We start from the raw sequence: 23,128 nt of genomic DNA on the forward strand, positions 1-23,128 counted from the left end.
GTTTTTAGCCACATGTCATTTCTGTTCCCCAGTTTTCTGCATTCAAATAACTAACAATCTTTTTACATATGCAGCTAGAATGCTGATTCTAAGTTTAAAACTATGACATTTAAACAATTGTAGCCTATGTGACACTCAAAAGTAGGTCACTCATTTCTTTTAAACATTTAGATTTTTAGTGTCTTTCAGTCCAAATTTACTTAAACTGCTGAAATCCACAGCTCAGCCAGTCTTGTGATGAACATTGTTTTAGGCTCATCCTCTTTCCAGATTTTGTATGCCCACAAGACTTTATTCTGCCAGATGTCCGCTGGTGTTCAGTGAGATTTTTGGATGTGTTGCAAATAGGCATTTTGAGCTGGCATTCAGAGAAACAAAAGGTGATTTTAAAGTGCGGTTTTTCCTTTGGCACACATTTCACTCATGGCACCCCGGCCCATCCTGCTTGCATTGGTGGGTGGCAAGTTAGGCAACCATTTTAGTGTGCACAACTGCGTGGTTTTCATAGATTCTGGCGCACATGTGGGCTTTTTCGGCCATCTTGGATTTCCTAAGCCCACAGCACCAAATGTTGTAGCATAATAGTCCAAACGTGGGTCAGAACACCCAACAGAACGTAGATGTTGAGCACAATACCTCCAAACAGATTTTCATTTGCCACCACATGTAACAGTGGTAAAGCCTCCAAATTATACGTTTTGCTTTTACCCCATTTTGAGGTCTCGTAGGACTTCATTAGGGATTGGAATGATTACTACGGATAGTAATTCTGTTATTTTTATTGAAGAAATCCCTCAATGCCAGGGCAGGAGGTATGTCCTCCTTCTGGGATCCTAACTCATAATGAGGCAAAATTAAAAACAGGCAGTAATTTTGTTAGCACCTATTTCTCAAATATCACCCTATGCTTAATGAGGCATTGCATTTAATCTTTATAAAGAATTCAATGGCCTCATTACGCGATTACGAGGGGTGGTAAGGCAGCATAAATCTCCATTTCTTGAGTCCATAGAACACCATGGGGGCTTTTTCCTGATTTCCTGCAATCAGTAATTCGATCACAGTAATTTTGCAGATTTTTGGATGTAAAGTTGAGGATTTTTTTACCTCCATCTGGAGTTAAATCCTCCACTTCAGCTACAAAGCACGTAGTTCAGCGGTGCGGGAAATGTGGCAGTAAAGTGGTAGTGATTTCAATGCTGCCATTTTTTTCAGTAGCGCCATACTCATAATGCGACCTATTGTACTGAATGGCCAATGGTCACTTTTTGATGTGAGAAAAGGGGATTTTGTGCAGAGAGAGGGCACATTAAATTATGCTAATTGAGATACTGTTTTAATTGTCCTTTAATTAGAATAAAAACAGAGATGTAAGGAATGTGATAATGGATTCATTTTTTAATGAACTGCTTTAGTGATTTATTTCCTTCAGATGCAGGGGATAGAATGATGATATGAATTCATTAGCTTCACATAAGTGGCAGTCATTACCTATTAGTGGGGCGGGGATTCTTGGTGGATGGCATTATATGACCAATTATAGGGGATTTATTATGTTCCATCTATGTTATAACACTTGATCCAAAAGATTTCATAGTTCTGACTTGAATTCCTGCATTTCCTTCTATAGCGTCTCACAGAAGAGCTGCAGACCATGGAGAACGGATACCATGACAATCCCACGCTCGACGTCATGGAGACCTCGCCAGAGATGCAGGAGAAGAAGCCCGGCTTGAACGGAGACCTTGGAGACAGCTGGATCGTCCCCATCGACAACCTCACAAAGGAGGATATGGATGACGATGAGGAGGAGGACACCCATTTATAAAATGGTGGCGAGGAAAAAGAAAAAATACAAACAGTAAGACTGACTGATTGCAGCCAAAAGTGCCACCTCTTTGTAGAACTCGTACTGCAAAGAAAGGTTGAAGAGTGTCCCATCCATCATACAATGCAATATGAATGAACACTGTTGCGGCCAATACTGTAAATTGTCTGCTAGGCAAGTGGCAGTGATCTTTTATTTTCCAGGATGAGGACCATCCTGAAAGTCATGCCAGTTCCTCATCAAAATGCTTTCTCAATAGCAATCATAGCAATCATCCAATATATTTATCAAGAAGGACTCCTTCCACTACATTGTCATTCTTTTATTGCAAATATACATAATGTTGGTTTCCCAGGCAACTGATATGATGGAGAAAGATGATGAACTTGACAGCGCAGGAACAATGCTGCAGGACATGCCTCCTTCTTTAATTCTCCTCTGATCTATCTGTCTCTAATGCATCGGCCTGCCTGAAAATACAAGCATTAACCACCTTCAGTCCTCACAGTTTCTGCCAATGCTCACAAAAAGCTGGACAAGACTTAATCAAAATATCAACGACACAGTGGTGCCAAAATCATCCATATTATTCGGGAGGACCTTAAAGGCGAATAACAGTCTTCTGGTGGGTAGTGGGTCATTCGGAGGAGACCGTTCATGCGTTCATTGAATGAAGACATGGTCCTTCTCCATGTTATGTCACCATTGAGTTAAGCGGCCTTAGTTATCAGTGTGGGGAGGGGAGTGAAGGCTCTGTTTAAATGTACATTGAAGAGTGAGAACAAGTGAGGCCCTTGCATTATATTGTCTTGTCTGTAATAACTCCTTTATGTAACCAATCATTCCATGCTGCATAGCTCTGGTAAGAGTCCACAGTAGGCTCCCTGTACCAACATGAGCAAAAGGGCTGGGCTCCGACAGAGTATGCATGGCTGCTGCTATAAGAAGAAAGCATGTTACAAAAATGAGAACACCTACAAAGTGGTTCCAGTAACTGAGGCAGGGAATCGCAGACATCTGAGAATCTAGAGCACACATCGGGGGGGGGGTGGGGCATGTCTGAAGTGAGGGTCACATTGGGGTCAGGCATAACATAACTGTTTGCCCCGCCCCATCCACTGAATATTGATGAGAGAGGGATAGTTTGCCCTGCGGCTTGTGAAGCACAATCTGAATGGCTATTTAGCAAATTCATAACCCTAGAATCTTCTTGTCTGGCATTTTCCCTGCAAGTCCTCATACTCAAAAGCAACATTGCAGAAATATATTCAAAGACTAATGAGAAAGTAGATCACCCACAACCGCCTGCCTGAAACATGGCATTCACATCAACTTTTTGTAAGATCTTCAGTGCTGGTTAGGGAAACATAAGAAATGTGTCTTAAACACGAGGTGTTCCTAATGCATAATGCATTAAGGCATTATCAATTTAAATTCCAGTTAGAGGCGCCATTAGCCAGTGCATGAATTCCAGCACTGGTATAACAAGGCTACTAATTGAAGCTCCCAGCACACATCTGGTGGCCAAATTCGATATCACCTGTAATCTCGAGACCGGCTTCTCAGTCAAGCCCTCAGACAAACTAATGCAGATATCCAACGTAAGCACTGTACATTTCCTAAGTATTAATTTCCAATCAATCACTCTTGGACTGAGGGGGCCTCCCGGTATATCAGAGGCTGGATCAGGAAAGGGCTGCACACTGTGGCATTTATATCGAAGTCTACAGAGATGGTTGGGTTGAATGGACCCGGGTGCTTCTCCAGGGTTCAAATCGGAAGACCAGAATTAACACTTCATGACTTTGGAGAATTTGTAAATGGGTATTAACAATTTGATCCTAGATGGAAAGCCATCCATCTTGGAAAGCTAAGTGATAGGGCTGAGCTTGTCAGCCCCAGGAATAGCAAAATCCTTTTAGAGTGTCAGGATTTTCACAATTAGCATGCATTGGAAAAATGTACATATGACTAATGTCAGTGGGAACTATTTGCCTATTGCTTGGGCCTTTTGAAAATCAGACAAGCTCACGATGCTGTGGATCAGCAAGCCCGGTCCCATTTAGAAGGGTTCCATATGTTAATATCCCCACAAAAATATCGCCATACAAAAATATCGCCATATTATTGCGGCGATATTAAGGCATGGAACCTGCAATTCCTACATTATTTTTAAAGGAGCAGGGGACACCCCCTCAACCCCCGCTCCCAAAACCCCCCAAAATTATAACCACAAAAATATTGCCTGTGGCCGTTCCAGACGACCATATATACGGCGATGTTTTTTGGTGGGGATAATATGTAGTGATACCTTTAGAAGCAAACGATTTGATATTATTTGATCAAAATTGCTTCTTCGGACTGTTATATCTCCCGACACATACCTGCAACTAAAAGATGGCATTTAATATAATCATCTCTGGGGAACTGCACATTGCTGTAACCACGTGTACCCCTTTTGTGGGTTTATTACTTAATAGTTTAGTTATAATTTTAAGATCTGCAGCTATTATTCTGAGAAGCGCAAACTCTATTGCCATAACTATTAACTCAGACATTCCACCTTTTTCTTTTACAAGTTAAAACAAATAATTACACATTTAACTTTTGGGCACAGTATTTTGGGAGCATATGCACAGTATTAGTAATACATGGTTCTGTTATCTTGCTGATGATGATTCGTATCAGAGGGAGGAGACACAAGTTCAATTTTCTACTTTCTTGAGCCTTCAGCAATATAATTGTAAGTCAGAAATACAAAACACACTTTTTTTAATTGAGCTTTAAGTTTCTGAGCAGAATATTTCACCCCTCTGGCCTGGGCACCCTGTAGGATTGTTCTCCAGCTGCAAGAGGAAAGCATGGAAACGAGTATGACGCAGAAGTGCCTGCACATATCCTTTGCAGAAAAAACAATGCCAGTACACCAGCAGCCAAGCAACAGATATGGCTCTGCATGCACCGGACAGAGCATTGGAGTGCCAAGGCATGATCTGCCAGCTGAAAGCAGGATTCTATGCCAACCGCAGAGAGCTCATTGAAAGAACTCCTCGTCAACCACCGGTGGGGCAGTTTTTCATGGATGGGTGACAGCAATCAAGGAGCTACAATGCATCAAGTTGCCCTCTTTTCTGCAAATGCATAGAGATCAAATTAAATTAGGAACATGACAGGTTCACACACGATTACCTGTGAATGCCCGCTGGCTTTGACATACAGAGATGGAGCACATCGTGTCTAAATTTCTTCCCTATGTTTTATCAATTCCATCAGCCTCCAAGTTACTTCTACATTGCAGTTATTTCTGCCTGCAAAAAGACAAAACTGCCTTTTAAAGGGAAACTTCTTCATCCACATGGAAAATATCTGGTTTTAGAGAATTTGCCATTTGGTCCCTTCAGAGTCTACGGTTCTACTGTCACGCAAATAGCCCCGATTCAAAGGTTGCGTAAGATGCAGCCGTTCAAGCCTGTGTAAAGCAATATGTGCATGTTAGGAATGTGGCATGCACCCAACTGGTCATAGTCTTTTTCAATGGACGGGAAGCAATTGAAAATGCATTATCTCAATATAGATTGGTCTGGCAGGTCACAAGGTGACTCGCGCTTACACAATGTGAGAAACACAATGGATATGCTGCTCGATTTCAACCCTCACACTAACCCCTCGCGAACTTTTTTCAGTGTCAACTTTTTAAAGGATTGCATATCCACACTTCATTGCCATTTAAAGCCCTGCCACCCTGCTTTTTGCTCCTCCCCTTTCCCAGTGGCCCTTGCCCCGACTCCACCACCTGTTTGATACAAAGTCCATACCACTATTTGCACAATTTGCAGTGTACACATGTTCTGACAGTTTTAGTTTTACAATCTTCATCTGTTGTTTTAAAAAATATTTAATTTCTCAACCCAAATTCATATCGTACCTAGAAAAGCATTCCAATGAACTGCAAACATACATTTGTTGCCACTGAAAAAGCAACTTCATATGATACCTGCAAGGGCATAATTTCTCATGATCCAAGAGACCACAGAATCAGATGCCGATCACCAACTACTGCTCTATATCCAGAAGCCTGAGTTTTTTAAATTACAATCCTACAACTAGGACATGTTGCCTTTTCCAGCACACACAATTTTAGGTTGTGGCAGTCAAAGACTGCCAAGTACTACAGGTTTGAACTTATAAACCACAATCTCACTAAAACATTCTGCATCTCCCTAGTCCTTCAAAACTCTATGTAAATATTCAGTGTTATTTAATATCCCATAGACAGGAACACAAGTGGACACATTCCTGGATGTAGAGTGACATTTTTTGGATAAAATTCTTTTTCAAAAATGAACATTCTTACTGTATGTTGACAACGTCTTTGTGCTACTTTCATAGAGTACAGATATTCATTATTGGAAACGACTTCTTCAGGTATAGGAATCTTCTCTTGTTCAAATTCTCCTTTAATACAGTAAGAGTCTCAGGTCATGGAACAATATGACAGCCTATTCCTAAATTATCTCTCCTTTTTTAACAAAAAATTATTGAAAAAAAGCACATTTATAGAGAGAAACTGTACACTTAGGCTACAGTTACCTGTATACTCGAAACAAACTTCATATTTACTCTCATAGTCAGCTTGAACATGTTAGATAAAAATGGCAATAACTCATTATGTTAAAAAGAAAAGCAGAGTTACTATGCGTTAGTAGCACATTTCATGCATACAAGTTCATGGAAGATGGATACAATCTCTTATTTCTTTTATTCTGGAATAGCAACAGAAAGGCAAAAAAAACTTTTTACAAAAAAGCTACTCTTCTAGCGTATATTCTACAATATATTATTGAATGGACAAAGTTTGACAGTTCAAACCAATATATTTGTTGTTCTGTACATTTTACTGATATCTTTGTGGCTATGCTGAAACACACTTTGTATATTTGTGCACTGCTTTAAGGTTTGAAAAAAATAGAAATATATTTTCTAATTGTTGGTAAACCCATTTAAACCTTTCACATCTGCAAAGTATAATTTGCCGATCTACAGCAGATTTGTTTTTTAATGATCACAGTCTTGTAGTTTCATATGTTAGCAATTAAATTATCAGATTTGCAGGTATGTATAAATGTAATGTTTGTATCTGTTATGCAAACAAAAGGTGAGCATATTGCAAAAGTGTCAGGGAAGTTGTTATAACTGTCTATTGTATATAGGCTTTGTATAAAATACCTTTTAAATAACCTAAATCTGTTAAAATACCATTATGAAAACCCTTAGAGAGCTGGTCTCAAAACATACACTGTTTTATTTTAGTCAGATTTTGTACATTACAATTATTGCATGCCTAGGGATTCTTAATCCAGGGTTGATAGCTATCATTCTTATGTGATTTTATTGGTTTTAGAAAACTTTACTGCCTTGTCTTAACCCTTGTACAAGGGAACATTTGCCTGCTGAAAGGTCTATCCTCCACAAAAAGGTTCTGAGATTCAGAAATGTTTATAGCTGATGTTAGGAAGCATAGGAAAGGTCCAACAACAGCAAAGTGTATCAATTCATTTTCTTGTTTGTGTATTTCAGAACTTGAACGTATAACCAACATTAACCTGATAATTGCAGAACCTAAACGCATGATCCCAAATGTTTCTTATGATGTGTATTTTCAGTTATGTCTCAAACCATCCAAGGATTTGACCATAAAATCATGAGATTGTGTTGAATGTTTTGGACATCAACTGCCATAATCTCTCTCCCTTCGCGGTTTGGTGTGGCTGATGGACGTTGTAGTCCAAAACATCTGGAGAGCCAAAGGTGACAGGCACCGGTTTCAGTTGCAAATATTTCACACACAAATAAATTGCTGAACTTAAGTCTTGGAAACTTTTAGCAAACCATTTGACTGCACCATTTGAATATTTAAGATCATATTTCTTTGGGCCATTAAGACCTTCAGAACAAAAATATTAACTGTGGCACTAACATTTCAATTTCATTTTCAACATTAAAACAGATTATCAGTAAGAGACCCTGTGACTCAATATGGGGCTTTTGCATAGGGCAAGGGTCTGCAATCTCTGGCTCTCTGGGTGTTGTCAACTACAACTAGCACCATCCATATTCAGATAATGATGGTTGGGGGATCATGGCAATGGTAGTCCAAAATATCTGACAAACTGCAGGTTGCAGACCCCTGACATAGGGGATACAAATGTGTAATAGGTTTTTGGTTAGCTTTTCAAATGTTTCATCTGAACAACCTGATTGTGGGAAGTCCAAATTAACTAGTTTACTTTCATAATTAAAAATCTTGTGTATGTAAAAAAGAAGTATGCAAGATAGAAAGATAGAGAAAACCAATGTCAGTTCTCATTAAGAAGTTTTTGCAATGTTGTATTGAAAGGTTTTGATGACTAAACAGTGTGGGTAACTATGCAAGATCTTCAAAGGTAGCCAAAGTGGAGTTGTGCCACAAAACCTATTGTATGCCTTACTTTAAGCCTGGCTTGAACAGTACACCTCTGTCTTTTTCTTCAATCCTTTATGGTTCTGTCTTCCTTAACAAATTGTGTTTTTTTGTCTTGAAAAAGAGGGTATTGCTGCACCACTAGCTCCATCAATAAGAAAACTAATTGCGCTCTTGCACAAGAAATTCCATCACTTTTTTTGTATTGTTTCAACACATCTATATACATTTTTCTACCTTTTGGGACACCATATCTTCTAGTTTGGTGAATCAGAAAACCAGTGGCAACCTTTTTAAAGATAAACAATTTGGGGAATATGATCTCATAAGCAAATGGGAGTCCCTAAACTAAACATTTCTAAGAAAACCATTGGATGGTCTTTAAAATGAGTCTGAGCAAGTAAAATAATAGTCTTGTCCAAGATAAGACAGGAGAGAAGTGTTTCTGTGATTGGGTTACAAATATTATTGAAATAATGGGAAGCATGAAATGTATTCCCTTGCTTTTCTTTATCTTAGCTACAATTGAATAAATTGGTTAGGTTCAAGCTTGCATCATTTAGACAGTTCCTCCCTCTCAGATTTAGATCATTCCCATCTGTGTATTCCCAGAATTAACAATCCATCCTTTGGAATGGTTACTTGTGCTGCTCGTGCAATTTTACATCATAAGCCATTAATTCAACTGTAATGGTTGAATGGCATTGTCACCAAGCAAACACATCTAAAGTAGTTATGTTACTGCATTGAGTAATTTCATTTTGTTTGCCATAGGTATTGAGAGGTCTAAAATGTACAAGTGTAGATAGGAAAAATCTAATGTCACTCACATCTTCCAAAGCAAATGCAACCAACGCTCCATAGGACGGTTCTTTGTGCTAATGGTTTCTATCTAGCTACCAGCACTCGCCCAAAAACAGTATCTCTAATGTCGTTTTACAATAGGGTATTTGAGACTAGTAGTGGGATGTGTATTTGGGATTTTAAAAGAATGCCCTATTTCTGCCACCAATACATTGCTTGATATGGAGCTTTGTATGTCATATCCCTGTACTTTTATTTATGTAATTATCAATGGGCGACGGCAAGAACACATTTTCAAACCACTCATGTCACATCTAAAAACCAGTTTCTTGGAAATTAAACCAGTTGAAAGGTTTTCAACACCCATGGTGAACTTCCAACCTACCATTATTATGTGTTGTGTTGCTTGGGGAAATAATTCAGATCCTGTTCATAGATACTCTCTAAAAATCAACCAATTGGTTTGATCTTCATCTTTTTGCCTGACATCTCGGCAAAGCTATATCCAATAGGGTCAAGTAAAGAAAGTTTGATTTTACTGCTGCTTTTTTACTCTCTTTTGACAATCACCCTCCATGACTGCACAAATATGCTGTGTGCCTATAAAAAGTGAACAGGGCACACACAAATAATGGGATTTTCAAAATATAGGGCTTTGGCGAGCAAATTGACAGTAAACATTCACAGGTAGATGTCTATGGGCCGACACATCTCTGTGAATTGTATTTTGTTTGGTTGTCATTCAAGGGTCAACTAGACCGCTGTCTGCGTCACTAGACAAGAGGACAGTAAAATATCATTAACTAAACTGGCATCAAGGTTTGGCGTATCTCACGGCTCTTAAGGCTCAGAAAGAACCAAAGGGGCACGACTGAGAAGGTAAACGTTGGAAACCTTCAGATCCAGCTCCTGGGCAGAGGTCTGGTGAGGATTAGTGGTCTATTTTACAGGGACAGGAGTCTATTATACACTGGAATTTAAAGAGAATGTGGAGCAAGAGTACAGACACTGTTAGATGTCTTCCTTATACTTGCTGACAAATTATATTTTGTAAACTATGTATTCTGTCAATAAATGTTCCTTTTTGTGTAAACTGGACCATGTCTGCTTTTCTTTCAGAGATGTAAGGTGGAGATTCATTTCTTTTTACAAGTGTGTTATCACTAATATTTGACCATCCATTAGTTTGAGAGAGTGGAGAGCATGCAGTGTCTGCTTATGTATGTTGCCTACTTTCCATAGAGCATCTGTCACTTCTGGTGGAATATCCGTGTTTATTTCATCGGAGCATTGCAATGGAAATGTATGAGGCTTATGTTTGTCCTTGAGCATGTGCACGCGGGTATGTTATTGTGATGATTTCTCATTTCGTACGGGCAGAGGAATGGGGAGTGAGTGCAGGCATTTTGTATGTCTTTTCCGAGGTTGTAGAAATGAGAACATCATCTTGGCCCATACCCTGGGTCACCTAACACCCTCCTCTCCCCTTATCACATTCCATACCAGGCCGTCTGCTCATGGGTGCTGTGTCCATGGGGCACTTCCCATATGGAACTTAGAATTCTGAGTGGGCACCACAACAGTTAATTCTCAATAGTACATTTTCACTAAGTTATGTGGTTGTACAACCAAATAAGCCCTTTTAGCACTAAGGGCAACCAAATGTACAGGCAATGTCCCTGAAGATGGACAATCGTCAGAAATGCATTGGACCTGCTACAACTCACTCTGCCCGTGTTTTGTACTTTTTATATTTGTTTAATTTTGATGCCGAACGCATACATAAACTTCTTAAGCATGTGAAAATGTTTAGAGTTCTTACAAAATGTTGGTAAATCGATCTATATGATCTTTTCATACTGAAGCCCTTCCAGATTCCTGACAGCACTGGCAGGACCCTGCACTTTCCATATGGACCCACACATCTCCCAATGGGGTTCCTGGGGCTGTAACTACTGGCAACCTTTATTCCCTCTGTGCATCAGCATCTGGTATTCCACACATACACAGTCTTGACCACTGAATTGTAATGTTTATTCCTTGATCAAGTATCGCTTGCCTCAAAAACAGTGAACCATGTTTTGTCAAGGAGTCAATTCATGACAAAAATCATTTGTGCCAGGGCAATATAAAAGCACAGGATTGCCAAGAAGGTTATGTGCATTTCACACAAAAATCCCTAGGTTTTGACAGAATTCTCGAAACATCATTGCCCACCTTCTTTGCTTAGATCATAGATCATCCTTTTTCCTTCCTAGCGTCAGGAAGGCACAGACTGAAGGACATGCCTTCTCAATGCTAGATACAGAAATGTGGTATATTCACTCCTACAATCTCAGATCGCTCAAAGACCACCATGACTTCAGAAAACATCTTAAAACCTATCTTTGTTTTCTATAGATAGTTTTGTTGTGTTCGTTTTTCTCTGGAACCAGGAGGCCAAGTGTATTGTGATGCGCGCTGCAAGTGCAATCTAAGATAAATTATCTTTCTAATTGTAGTGTACAGAGAACAAAAAACACTTTTTCAATATCCGGGTTAGATAGGAAAAAATGCTCCAAAGCTTGCAGGAATTACATGGACAAGACTAGGGTAAAGAGGAAATAATTAATTTGTATTATATCTGGAAAAACTAGACTGTCAAACATGGACGGTATAGAGCAAATGTGGGAGGAGACAGTACAATAGTACTTTGCAGTGTTACAAATTCATGCTACCACAAGCAGTTTAAGGACAACACATAATTGCCTTATCAGAGATCACTTTGTTATAATGTTAAGGTGATAATGTTATAGAAGAAATGTAGTTCATCTTTTTGAACACTTGTAAGGCCCATACTACAAACTAAACTATCTCAAAGTGCAGTAAGGAAAAAAGATGAGACAACAACACAGGTGGTAGAGGTATGGGCCGTTCATTGGTGTACACTGGAGGAGAAGAGAACTGTCTTTTTAGTTTTTCCTGAAGGAGACAGCAGGGAATTGATGTATTATGGATGTTGAACAAGAATGGTCTATCCCCGGTGTCATGGTATTTAGAGGCAGGAATCCCCAGAAGATTATGTTTATTATATCAGTGTGTGCGGTCTGAGGATTGTATAGAGATTTAATGTTTTATTTAAATGGTCCCTGTGTAAGTTAAAGAGAGCATCTTCATTAGAGGAAGCTGTCCATACATATTAAACATGCAATGTTGTAATTTAAGGGGTTGTTGGAAGGAGAAAGTAAATTGGGCAAAGGTGGGTGAAAGGCAAACAGTTGGATGCAAAACTATCGGAACACAATTTCTTTGGTGAAGGGTGGAAAGACATTGGTGAATGGACCAAGTATGGTTGACCGGTATGGAAGTGGGTCATACGTAGTCAAAGCAGAGAAGGCCCAAGTAGGGATAGCAACAAGAAAATGTGTTTTGCTCAGTGTGTAAGAAGTTTAACTGGAATACCACAAAATAATCAAAATGATGGGGGCTGTGAAAAAAGTGAGGTGCTGATGGTAGAAAGTCTATCATAAAAAAAGAAAGTATGTACCACATGCTATAATTTATGAAAACACAATGGGCCTCATCACGAGTTGGGTGGTATCCCGGCGGTACCGCCCGTGCTAATAATGTTAGTGCCAACCGGTCTGGCACTATTAGCACCGGATCAAGGGTTGGCCGGTAATGGATATTCCGCATTGGGTCCATTGGACCCAATGGGCCATTTCCGGCACAATAAGTGTACGCGAATAGTGCCGTGCTAATTGCACCCGAAAATGGGCGTTCAGTTGACGCATTTACCCCCAGCTCAAAGCTGGGGGTAAATGATGCCAGACTTGTGATTGGGCAGACCCTTAAGTGCAACTGTAATAGCGTTACTGCTGCAATTAAGGGCTAACACCCAACTCGTGATGAGGTCCAATATGTTTAGATATGCTAGTATGCTTTATCATGTCCTCTCATGGTCTATGAGTGCAGCAAAGAGATTGAAGGAAAGGGTGGATATTTATGCACATCAGGTATTTACACTAACATGTAGACTGGAACACGTATTGAGATCCAATGTTTTTGTTACACAAGGCAGGAATACTATTGGAGAACAACAGAGGACTATGTTACACGGTATAAAGATCGGTATAGAAAAAGTAAGGGAATAATGTGTAAGGAAAGTCTTAATTTGTTGGGCGTTTTGGGTCTTTTTTAAAGCGAGCACGTTTGCCTCCTCTATAGCAGAAAACACCAGATGCTTCTGGTTGCATTCATATTATTGGGCCTAATTTACGAGTTTGGCTATGCAGTAAAAAAGTGGTGGCAATTCCGTTGTTGGCACCTTTTGTGTCAGTAACCGAATAATCGCTATTTTTACTGCACTGACAAATTCTTAGTTTGGAGTAAAACTGACTGAATTACCGCCAAACTCATAATGAGACAGATTGTATTCCTTTACTGTTTCCCCTTGTTTTGAACACAACCTTGGTTCCTTTCTTGGTTTCTCTACTAAATACCCAATACATCCATAACCAAATTTGTATTTTCCTCATTTATCTAAAAGCAACACTAGTGAACAGGTAACAAGACAAATAGAACAAGGTCTTGACAACAGAAAGGCAGGAGTCCCTGTCTTCCAGACTCTGGGAACAATAATTGTAACATCTGAAAAAGTTAGTCTGGAATAATGAATTAACAGTACATTTGAATTATTAACTCATTAGTGAAAATACATTTTTTAAATTTATATTTCTAAAATTTCAAGAAATATGCAAACAATAGCACAATGCAATTATTCCTTCAATAATTCAATACGTTCAACCCACACAACAAATCCAATCCATCCATGTACACAGTTAATCTATACATTCAATAGAACTGTGTACAAAAACCATTGCAACATAGGGGGAAATTGTAAATGAAACAATAAAGCCAAAGAAAAATATTTAGAAAAATGTATAATTTGAAATGTAGACAGGAGGAGACTGAAATGCCTCAATCTTGCCAATGTTGACTTCCTGCTACTCGAAAAGAAAGCATGGACTGGTTTCGATGTTTACAAAATACTTCTAAAACATCTTCATCAGGGGGTTAAAAGTCTGGGTCGCAGGAACGTCATTTCACCAAAATGCCAGAGGTAGCGGAAGTGACATCACAGTGCCACGCCCCAAGAGTGACATCACACTGTGATGTCATCTGACCACACCCCCACTCACCATCACCAGAAGTGATGTCATTTGACCACGCCCCCACACAGAGTGACGTCATTTGACCACGCCCCCCACATGACATCACAGGAAGTGGCCTCATAAAGCATTATCCCTCAGCACACTAAGAACAATATGGTTAAGATATCAGTGTATTGTAACATTTCATACAAGAATGGATCATCATATGTAGCAGTGTCAAGGTCCATGTTGCCACGCAAAGTGTATGAACCCAAATCCCCTCTTTGTGTGGATCCGGCCTGTTATTTCAACAGGACTACAGAGGGAAATCACATTCTGGGGGGACAGGGTCAGATTGGCGGGCATGGGGATAGGGGAAAGCTAGGATAAAAGCGGTGAGGGAGAATATTTCACCAGAAAACATGTATGGCATCCACAGTCTTTAATGATTTTGGCACTTACCTCCTTTTCTTCTGATTCGACAAGTTACCTTCTGCGTTGTTTTGTACTGTTTGCAGTTGTTTCATGGACTTCATTACTCCTGCACCAAACAGCCAGACGTCTCCGATTTGCATCTCCTTCAGAACCTAGAGCTAAGTTTAAAATGAGTGTGATTAGTGCATTGGCAAATACTGCTACCTGATCATCTTCCTGCATCTCTTCAAAGTACTTGCATAAGTCAAGAGGAGAAAGCATTTGAAGTTCTTGTTTCTATACATTACTACCATCGCATTCACTTTCAAAACCTGATTACCAACATGGAATCCTGTTATTCCACTTATGCAGTGCTTCTGCATTGCCATTCTAGTGCTGCATCCTTACCCAAAACCTGAAAACCAGAGTACTTTGAGTACTCTGCGTGCAAACCTGCCGTGTCCATCACACATTTGAAGGATGGGTAGGTATTATACTCACTTCCAGAAAACAGATCAAGACTCCCATCATCCTCCTTGTACACTTGTGAGGCTTCTGGTGTAACAATTCTTCTTGTGTTATTTTGGCTGCCAAAAGACTAGTTCCAAATGTGTTCAAGGCATACAGTGCATTACTGAGCGATGCCAACTTCATTACCAAAAGCCTCATACTTCCTGTCCTCATATTTTACGGGGGAAAAGTCCTGGCTGCATTTTGCATTACTCCCACACTCACCAACACCCTTTATATGGCTAGGTTTCTGTTCCTACATGTTCATTGTCCTCCACACCCCACACCTCTCCATAATGGTACACATTCCAACAATTAGTACTATTGTATAGATTTTGGGATAATGCCCAACAGTTGCTCTTCCTTCACTCTGATCATAAGACTTAAAATGTAGTTTCTTACCAGATTGAGCAGAGCAATGGCTTGACAGATGTGTCCGGTGCTGCTGTTTCTATGGCAAAAGAGTTGGGCTGCGGAACAAATCGTGCATGCCTGTCCTCGTGTAAGGCAAAGATTGTGACTCGAAGGCAGATTGTTGCTTAGGTGACCGGAAACCAGAGAGGAGGGCTGTGAGTGTTCAATGGCAACAGATCAAGACACAGAACTCTGGTAGTGGAGCTGCAGGTATTTGGCAGAGAAGAGGCTGCAAGAATAGCAGGTGCTGTTTTGATGTCTCAGAAAACTGGCTGTGATGCGGATGGTGCGTGGCTGGTGTAACAGAAGACACGGACTGGGTGTGTCTCATCATTGCTTGGTTGACTACAAATCAAGGATACGGTGCTAGCATTGTGAAGACAGAACTGTAGCTGTGGGGCAGCTGGTGACTGGCATAAAAGGAAGAAGCTGCTTGGGTGGCTCATCATTGCTTCATTGACTGGAAATGAAGAGCCAGGCGGGAGAGCAAATGTTTTCATGCCACAAAACTCCGGCTGTGCTGCAGCTTCTGGCTGACTTGCAAGAAGATGCTGATGGAGGCTACTCAAATTCTAAGAGACTGGCGGTTGGCAGATGCTTGTGGCTGTGCTACTAGTAGTGCCTGTCTGGCTTCACAGGAAAATACTGATTGAATGTCTCGCTGTTGCTTAGACTGAAAATCTATAGGATGCTGGCAGTGTGGCAGATGCTGCCATTTTGAAGACACACATGATGTTTCTGATGTAATGGTCCATTGTTGCTTACCTCACTGATAAAAAAACAGGATGCTGACAAAACTCAACGGCATACCATGCAGTGTTTTGAAGGTAAGACAAACCGGTTGTAGTGCATGAGCGTTGTATCATGGCTGACTTCATGAGGAGAAGAGGCTGGTAGTGTAGGAGGGTAGCAGATGGTTTTGAAGACTGTATGTGGTACTGATTAGGTCTGTGTGACTTGAAAAGAAGGATCTAACTGGAACATTGAGCTATACCCCAACAGTGTCAAAGAATATGATGGTTAATCTCTTCAGAGGATACCTCCTGTGTCGCATGTCAGCAAATCGGTCAATGGCATCACTCAAATATACCTCGTCAACCTCCATAGGTCCACATGTCATTATCAACAAATCACTGAGTCTCTTTTCTCCACATCTATTTCGCAAATAGTTTTTAACTCTTTTCAAACAAGAGAAGAACCTCTCATTTGTTGCAGTTGTAATCAGCAATGCAAGAACCAGATCCAACAGGGTTAGGACCTCAGAAAAGCCTGCTGGTGTAGTATGGAGATAGTACCTAACAGAGTGAATAGCTGCTAAAGTCTTGTCAGATAAAAAGCTCCTTGGAATGTCAAGGCCTGAATGCAATCCAGCATAATTTACTTGGGGCCATAGGTAGTGCTCAGCAATAAAATCTGCAGATGAGTCATACAAGAAATCTTTAGCCCTTGGATTGAACATGCCAGCAGCCTTTATAAGCCCCATGTTATCTATAAAACAAGCATCCAACTCCCTTACAAACCTACCAAGGTGGAGAAAAACACCTCTTGCTCTATCCGTTCTGTCTGTGGCATTCTATCCTCAGAGTGCTCATAATGTCCAGGCCTCTTCCAGGCCTTTTGCCTACAGTAGTACCAACAAAGTATTATTTTAGATTGCTGCTTAGTTGGTGGGTCCTTAATGGTAAAGCTCTTCGGTCGTGGTCTTGAACTGTTTCAATAGCACATTTTTCGGCCAATTCCGTTGCAGCATTGACAATTTGCACCAAGTGGCATTCTTGTCGATGGTTGACGAGGGCAGTTCTTGTTACTTAAATTATTTGACTTGCATCTGCCAAATCAAGATACTTTCTCTGAAGTTCTTCAGATAACACATTGATCTTTTTCAGAATTGCTTCCATACTTAGCAAAGTTAGCAAAAACTCAAAGCACTGCATATTTCGGAGAAGTCCTCTGGCTTCTGAACAAGCCTGCTTGTCACGTTGTTGTGATTCTATTGCATTGAGAACAACTACAATGGTCTCAAATCGAGCCTGTATTTTTTTAACACAAGCGTACCAATAAAACCATCTAGTGCTAGAAAGTCTTTCTAATTCGTATACTGCCAGACCGCTTTCTTTTTGAGCTTTTACAAAGCGTTCATTTCGAGGAGAACTTTGTGAAAGGAACACATACACAGCCTGCAAAGTTGAGAAAAAATCTTTCACTGTTTGTATGTTAGTGAAAGTATGCACTAACGCAAGGTTTAGAGAATGTGCATGACAGTGAATGTAAACAGCCTGTGAAGCAATTTCTTTTATTTTTGCTTGCACTCAATTGAAACAGCCACTCATAACTGATGCCCCATCATAGCATTGCGCCACACAGTTCTTCCAGTCAAGGCCAGCATTGCGTACAGATTGGTCAATGGATGCAGCTAAACTGGAGGGCATCCAACTTCTCCATGTGGTAACATCCCATGGCTTTTTCCTGAATGTTCCCATGTTTATCTACAAATCGGATCACAAAGCTCATCTCTTCTTTATGTGAAATGTCTTTGGTTTCATCAACCAACACTGTCATTTTCCTAATGATATTCTAACGTACAAGATTTGCCACAACTGAGATCATGTCATTTTGATACTCAGGAGATGTGTAGTGCCCATATCTTCTAGCCATTTTTACTTTAATAAATTAATTATTATCAGACAGCAAACACAATATTTCTATGAAGTTTCCCTTATTGTGGGACTGTTCCGCTTCATCTGTGGCTCGGAAAGCAAGTCCTTGACGACCCAAAAGACATGCAACCTTTAGTAACTGCAGTACATGTTGACGATTCTCTTGGTCCCCAACCTTTTCTAGCATGGAAACAATTGAGTGTTGAGGGCATGAAGTCTGTTGTACACGCTTAAAGTCTAGCCACACTACAACCGAAGATTTATGCTTATCAGATTCTGAGTGCATCTTTAAAGCACGACTTGTCTTTTCCCATTTAGCGAATCCATTGTCAACAAATGAAACATTGCCACGTGCACGCCCCCCTCCTCCAGAAGGAGAACCAAAATGTCTGCATGCAAAGCAGTATACTTTATCTTTCAGAACTGAATACTCCACCCAAGGATATGTTTTGTAGTCTCCGTTAAACTTACGGTAACCAGTTACAGGGTATGTAGCAAGTTCTGGTTGTACAGGGTCACTGTATTGATTTGGTGACAGATCAGTCACCACACTGTCATCTAAATTGGGAGCTGAAGCTCTTCTTGGAATACCCTGCTCAGCTTGATGCATCTGCATAGTGTCATCGCTCTGCAACCAAGAGCTGCCTGTGCTCTCCCCGAGGAGTGAAATGTCGGGAGAGCAAGCAACAGTGGGGGGATCATCAAACATGCTAACATGGGAAGAACAATCCTCAATATCAGGATTGAAAGAGCAATCAGCGCTATCCAGGAAAGTTGAAGTATTGCTTAGGTCAGCATCTCGTGAACCCATCACAGCAATGTCTGCACGTGAACAAGAGCCTTCAGTGGCCACTTCAAATGAAGGAGATGCTATGTCAGCCAAGGAAGGTGGAGCTGTAGACAAAGTGCCAGCACGTGAAAATAACGAACCAATGTCACATGTAGATGCACTGCCTGCACCTGAAGAAGCAGCTCCGCTGCCAGCAAGAGTTGATGTGCTGGCCGATGGTTGGACAACATGTACAGCTGTGCTTGAACTGCCACTCGAGGTATGATCAGACCTCTTGCGCTTGCTTGAATCAGAGCCTGGAGTAGGGCCAGCTGCTCTTGGTTTTGGAGCAAAAATATCAAGGCTTGACCTCTGTTTTGGATCCTTAGGTTTTCCTGTAGGTGTAGACATGTTCGTTCTTTTAGTACTGCTAAATCAGAGGCTATTATTCAAGCAAATGATGGATTCCTGGGTGTCCTTCCGACTTTGTTTTGTTTTTCACTCTTCTTTGGGGGACCACTTCTGCTGCATACCAAAGGGAGACAAATCTGAAATGTATTGCTGTGGCTTACAACGTTATCACTGTACTCCCTGAAAATAAGCTAATACTCCCCAAAAAGAAAAACAGAGATTACAAATACTCCCAACAAAAATATAGGAAACAAACAGTGTGGACCCCGAGCCCCTGCTTTCACGCACACAGCCCGATGGATGTTTGGAGAGGTAGCACATGTAGTTCCAAAGGAAGAAAGTACTATTACTGCCCGATTGGCAGACATGCACATGGTCTTTTAAGGTGTATGAGTAACTAGGTGCAACATAATTATTAGAAAACCCTTTCCGTTTTTCAGTTAAAAAATACTGCCGTGGGGAACTGGATTTACATTTTTACTCCCTAAAATTCATTTTACCTCCAAGTTTACAAAACATTAAATAAAATAGTCCCACTTCAAAATCTTATCTGGAGCACTGAGCACATAAGCGGGGATTTCAAGTATTTATTTTCATAGCTTACTTTTAGGCCAGTCCTATCTGTCAGGGTTATAGTTTAGATTTGAGAGATTAACAGTTGCACCCTGTTCAAACTCTGCCCCTAAAAAAGGAAACCCCTTGGTCCCGAACAACTGAAGTGAAGCATGCGTTCGTTCAGTGTCATACAGTTGGAAGTTAATTTTGTGGTTTTCTCTGATTCAATAGAAGAGAGACAGCAATCTCTAGTGTTGGAACAACCAGGACAAGGCTGCAATGCATAAATGGATATGGACTAACAGATCAGATCATTAATATATGGTGTACATTTTCAATATGTTGCTTCAAGTTTATTTATCTCCCACAGGGGTCACAGATAAGGCTGGATGTCAGCTGCTCGATGGTGGTACCGTTTGCTGGCTTTGAGAACACAGAAAGGAAGGAACTCCCACACGAAGATGCAGGTCTGAAAATAACAAAATATCAGAAAGATTAATTTGCGCAACATCACACCATGTTCACATTTTTAATAGACTTTCAGAGTTCTGGGGTGCACGCATCATGCAAATACAAACTTGACCCTGGAGGCTTTGCACAAGACAGACCTAGAGACTGACTTCAGGCCCGGCAAATATGCATCATTTACCTTCTCTGACTCGGAGGCATGCATGTTATGCACCATTGCCCTCGGATCTCTAGGAACTAGCTCTGTAGGACGCAGCAGGCCTAGGCTGAGTGTGTGGCTCGGGAAAGGAGCAGTTTACATAATGTTGTGTCACAATGTAAAATCCTAGTTAAATGCATTGCAAAATGCTTACAAGTCAGGTGAATCCTGTGATAACCTGATAGTAGTGTTTAGCAAGTGGGTCAAAAAGGTTGCTTTTCAACAGCTATAAAGTGAATCAATAAAAACTTCCACGCGTGCCTCTTTTCTTGCTGAGGCTTGTAAATGAATTTAGAATGGCTCGGACCGGTGGCAAACTGGCCTCCTATTGCGACAAATGTTACTCTGGTGTGCTGCTGAGTGCAGACCTGAACCACAGAGCCCCGATCAAGCAGTCTGATCAGATTTTAAATTTTATAATGACACAACGGAGGATGGTTAGGAACAGTACAGACAGTGCCTGTGGGGTGGGAAAGACACATGCAAGTGTTGTGAGGGGCGTTCCGGTTTTGGAAGGAATGTTTTGTTGAGAGTTGGTGGTGGTGGAAAGAGAAAGAGGAGGAGGGGGAGCAATTAAGTGGAGGCTGGAAAAAGGTGTCCAGAAGGAAAGAGGAGAGTAAACTAAGAAAAGAGTTGATATAGTGAGACAGAATACTAAAACAAGGGTAGTAGCAGTAGCTGTGGAGGTTAAGAAAGAGGAGAAACGAAGAAGAAATATACAGGCACAGAATGCCAAATGAAGAGGGAGAATTGGCGAGCAAAGAGGAGGCGGTTACCTTCCTGTGGGTCCAAATATGTTGTGAGTATTAGTGGTTTACAGACCAGACCCCCTCCCCCACCCTTGTTGGTAAGACTTTGCAAAAATGTTGTACATCTTTTAAACTGTATGTTTTTCTTCGTCACCCACTTGCAGCCAGGCCTCTTGTTTTTTTCTTTTTTTCTAAGGCCCTTTGTGGAAAACAAGCCGAAGTGGTACAACTAATAAACAATTTTACAAACAGCGGACATGTGGGGAAAATACAATACTTTTCATGGAAAACACACATCTCCAGGTCTTTCATATTGAAATAAATACAACTATTTCACTTCTCCCTTTGCTGCTCTATTGATGGCACCACATGAGCCATTAACATTTCCCTCCGAATAGACATCATGTAACCCCTCTGCTGCCCCCATGCCGTTTATGTTAATTTGAGTTACATGTATTTCTTTCACAAGAGAAATCACCAGCAATACAACGGAACGCGGCTCAGGCACTTTTTTGATTTAATGTACTTGTTAATAAATAATGATAACCACTGATGACACCGAAAAGCAGCGTTGGGATGCTAAAGTGGTCGTACTAATAAACAAGAGATACAACGGGTAAAGTGCGGCCTGGGGTTGTGGCATCTACACTGTGCAAAGGGGAAAAAGGCTTTTATATGGTATGTTAGAAAAACCACAAAATAGTAACCGTGGTTAAGCACCGGGCAATATGGGTCACTCATGGGAGCAAAATAGCCATCCTGGAGAGCGTATGGCGAGAAGAAACATGGGATGAAACTATGAAGACTGAAAATGTATAAGCAAACTCATCAGCATAGTGACCAATTGGCTGTTTGCTGCTTCCTTTTTCTGCGGTGTCTCTAATTGCTCTCTACCAATTGTTCCCTGAAGCATTATTGTTCCAGCATATCTCTCTGCAGTGGAAAGAGACAACATTAAATGCCCAATTGTTTCTTTCATAAAGAAGGGACGGCGCTATTCTCCAATCATTCGATCACTTTCGTAAAAGGGTGCTTTCACTCTTACCCCAAAATTCCACATGGCGGCGGCCGCAAGGTCAGCCATAGAACGGAGTGGTGAAGAAATGCTAAAAGGATTACATGTGATAGCAAATAGACAGAAGCACATGGGGCGTTCAAAGGTTCTACAAACCGAGAAGAGGGGGCTGAGCAGAATAAAGAGATACCGCAAACAGTAGTTGTGCTAGACTTAAAGGGGAGAGAGTGCATGTATGAGAAAAAGAGAGGGACAGTGTGACCGGGAGCGGAAGCAAGAGCAGCAGAGAAGACAGGAAAGAGAGATGGGAGAGAGTCATGGGGACACTAAGGCAGTGTCTGTATCTTTGGTGATATCGATAAATCAGATGCAAACAGAAACAGCAAAGCAAGGGAAGAGGAAGTGAAAGAAAAAGAGTCTTATAGAAGATAAGGGATGGCCAAGCATGACCAGCAAGAACAGGGCGAAATAGGAAGAGTGGGGTAAAGAACATGACAGGGCAAACAGGGCAGGAAAAATAAAGACAGGGGATGGATGTAGAGAAATGTGGGCAAGAGTGAGAGATGGAGAAAAATATACAGCAAAGAAGTGAAAGGCAGAAATGGTCAGGGACGAGGAAGGAAGCTGGAAAGGAAGTAATGTAGAGTAGTCGAGGGAGCGATGAAGGGAATCGGCAGACACAGAGCCAAGCAGAGAAGTAATAATTATCTGTAGAGACAGAAGGAAGCGGCACAGAAGTAAGG

At 40.8% G+C, this 23,128-nt stretch overlaps 1 protein-coding gene across 1 annotated transcript in view; it reads left to right on the top strand.

The window, feature by feature from the left end:
- Positions 1–10,185, top strand: part of PODXL (podocalyxin like) — a 255,685-nt gene extending 245,500 nt beyond the window's left edge. Inside the window, exon 9 of the mRNA XM_069629631.1 lies at positions 1,631–10,185. Coding sequence (XP_069485732.1) covers positions 1,631–1,828 — 198 coding nt within the window. The 3' untranslated portion in view covers positions 1,829–10,185. The remainder of the gene's footprint in view (positions 1–1,630) is intronic.
- Positions 10,186–23,128: the final 12,943 nt, after the last annotated feature.

This window comes from Ambystoma mexicanum, chromosome 12 (assembly GCF_040938575.1).
Source record: "Ambystoma mexicanum isolate Mex_15411 chromosome 12, UKY_AmexF1_1, whole genome shotgun sequence".
Taxonomy (NCBI): domain Eukaryota; kingdom Metazoa; phylum Chordata; class Amphibia; order Caudata; family Ambystomatidae; genus Ambystoma; species Ambystoma mexicanum.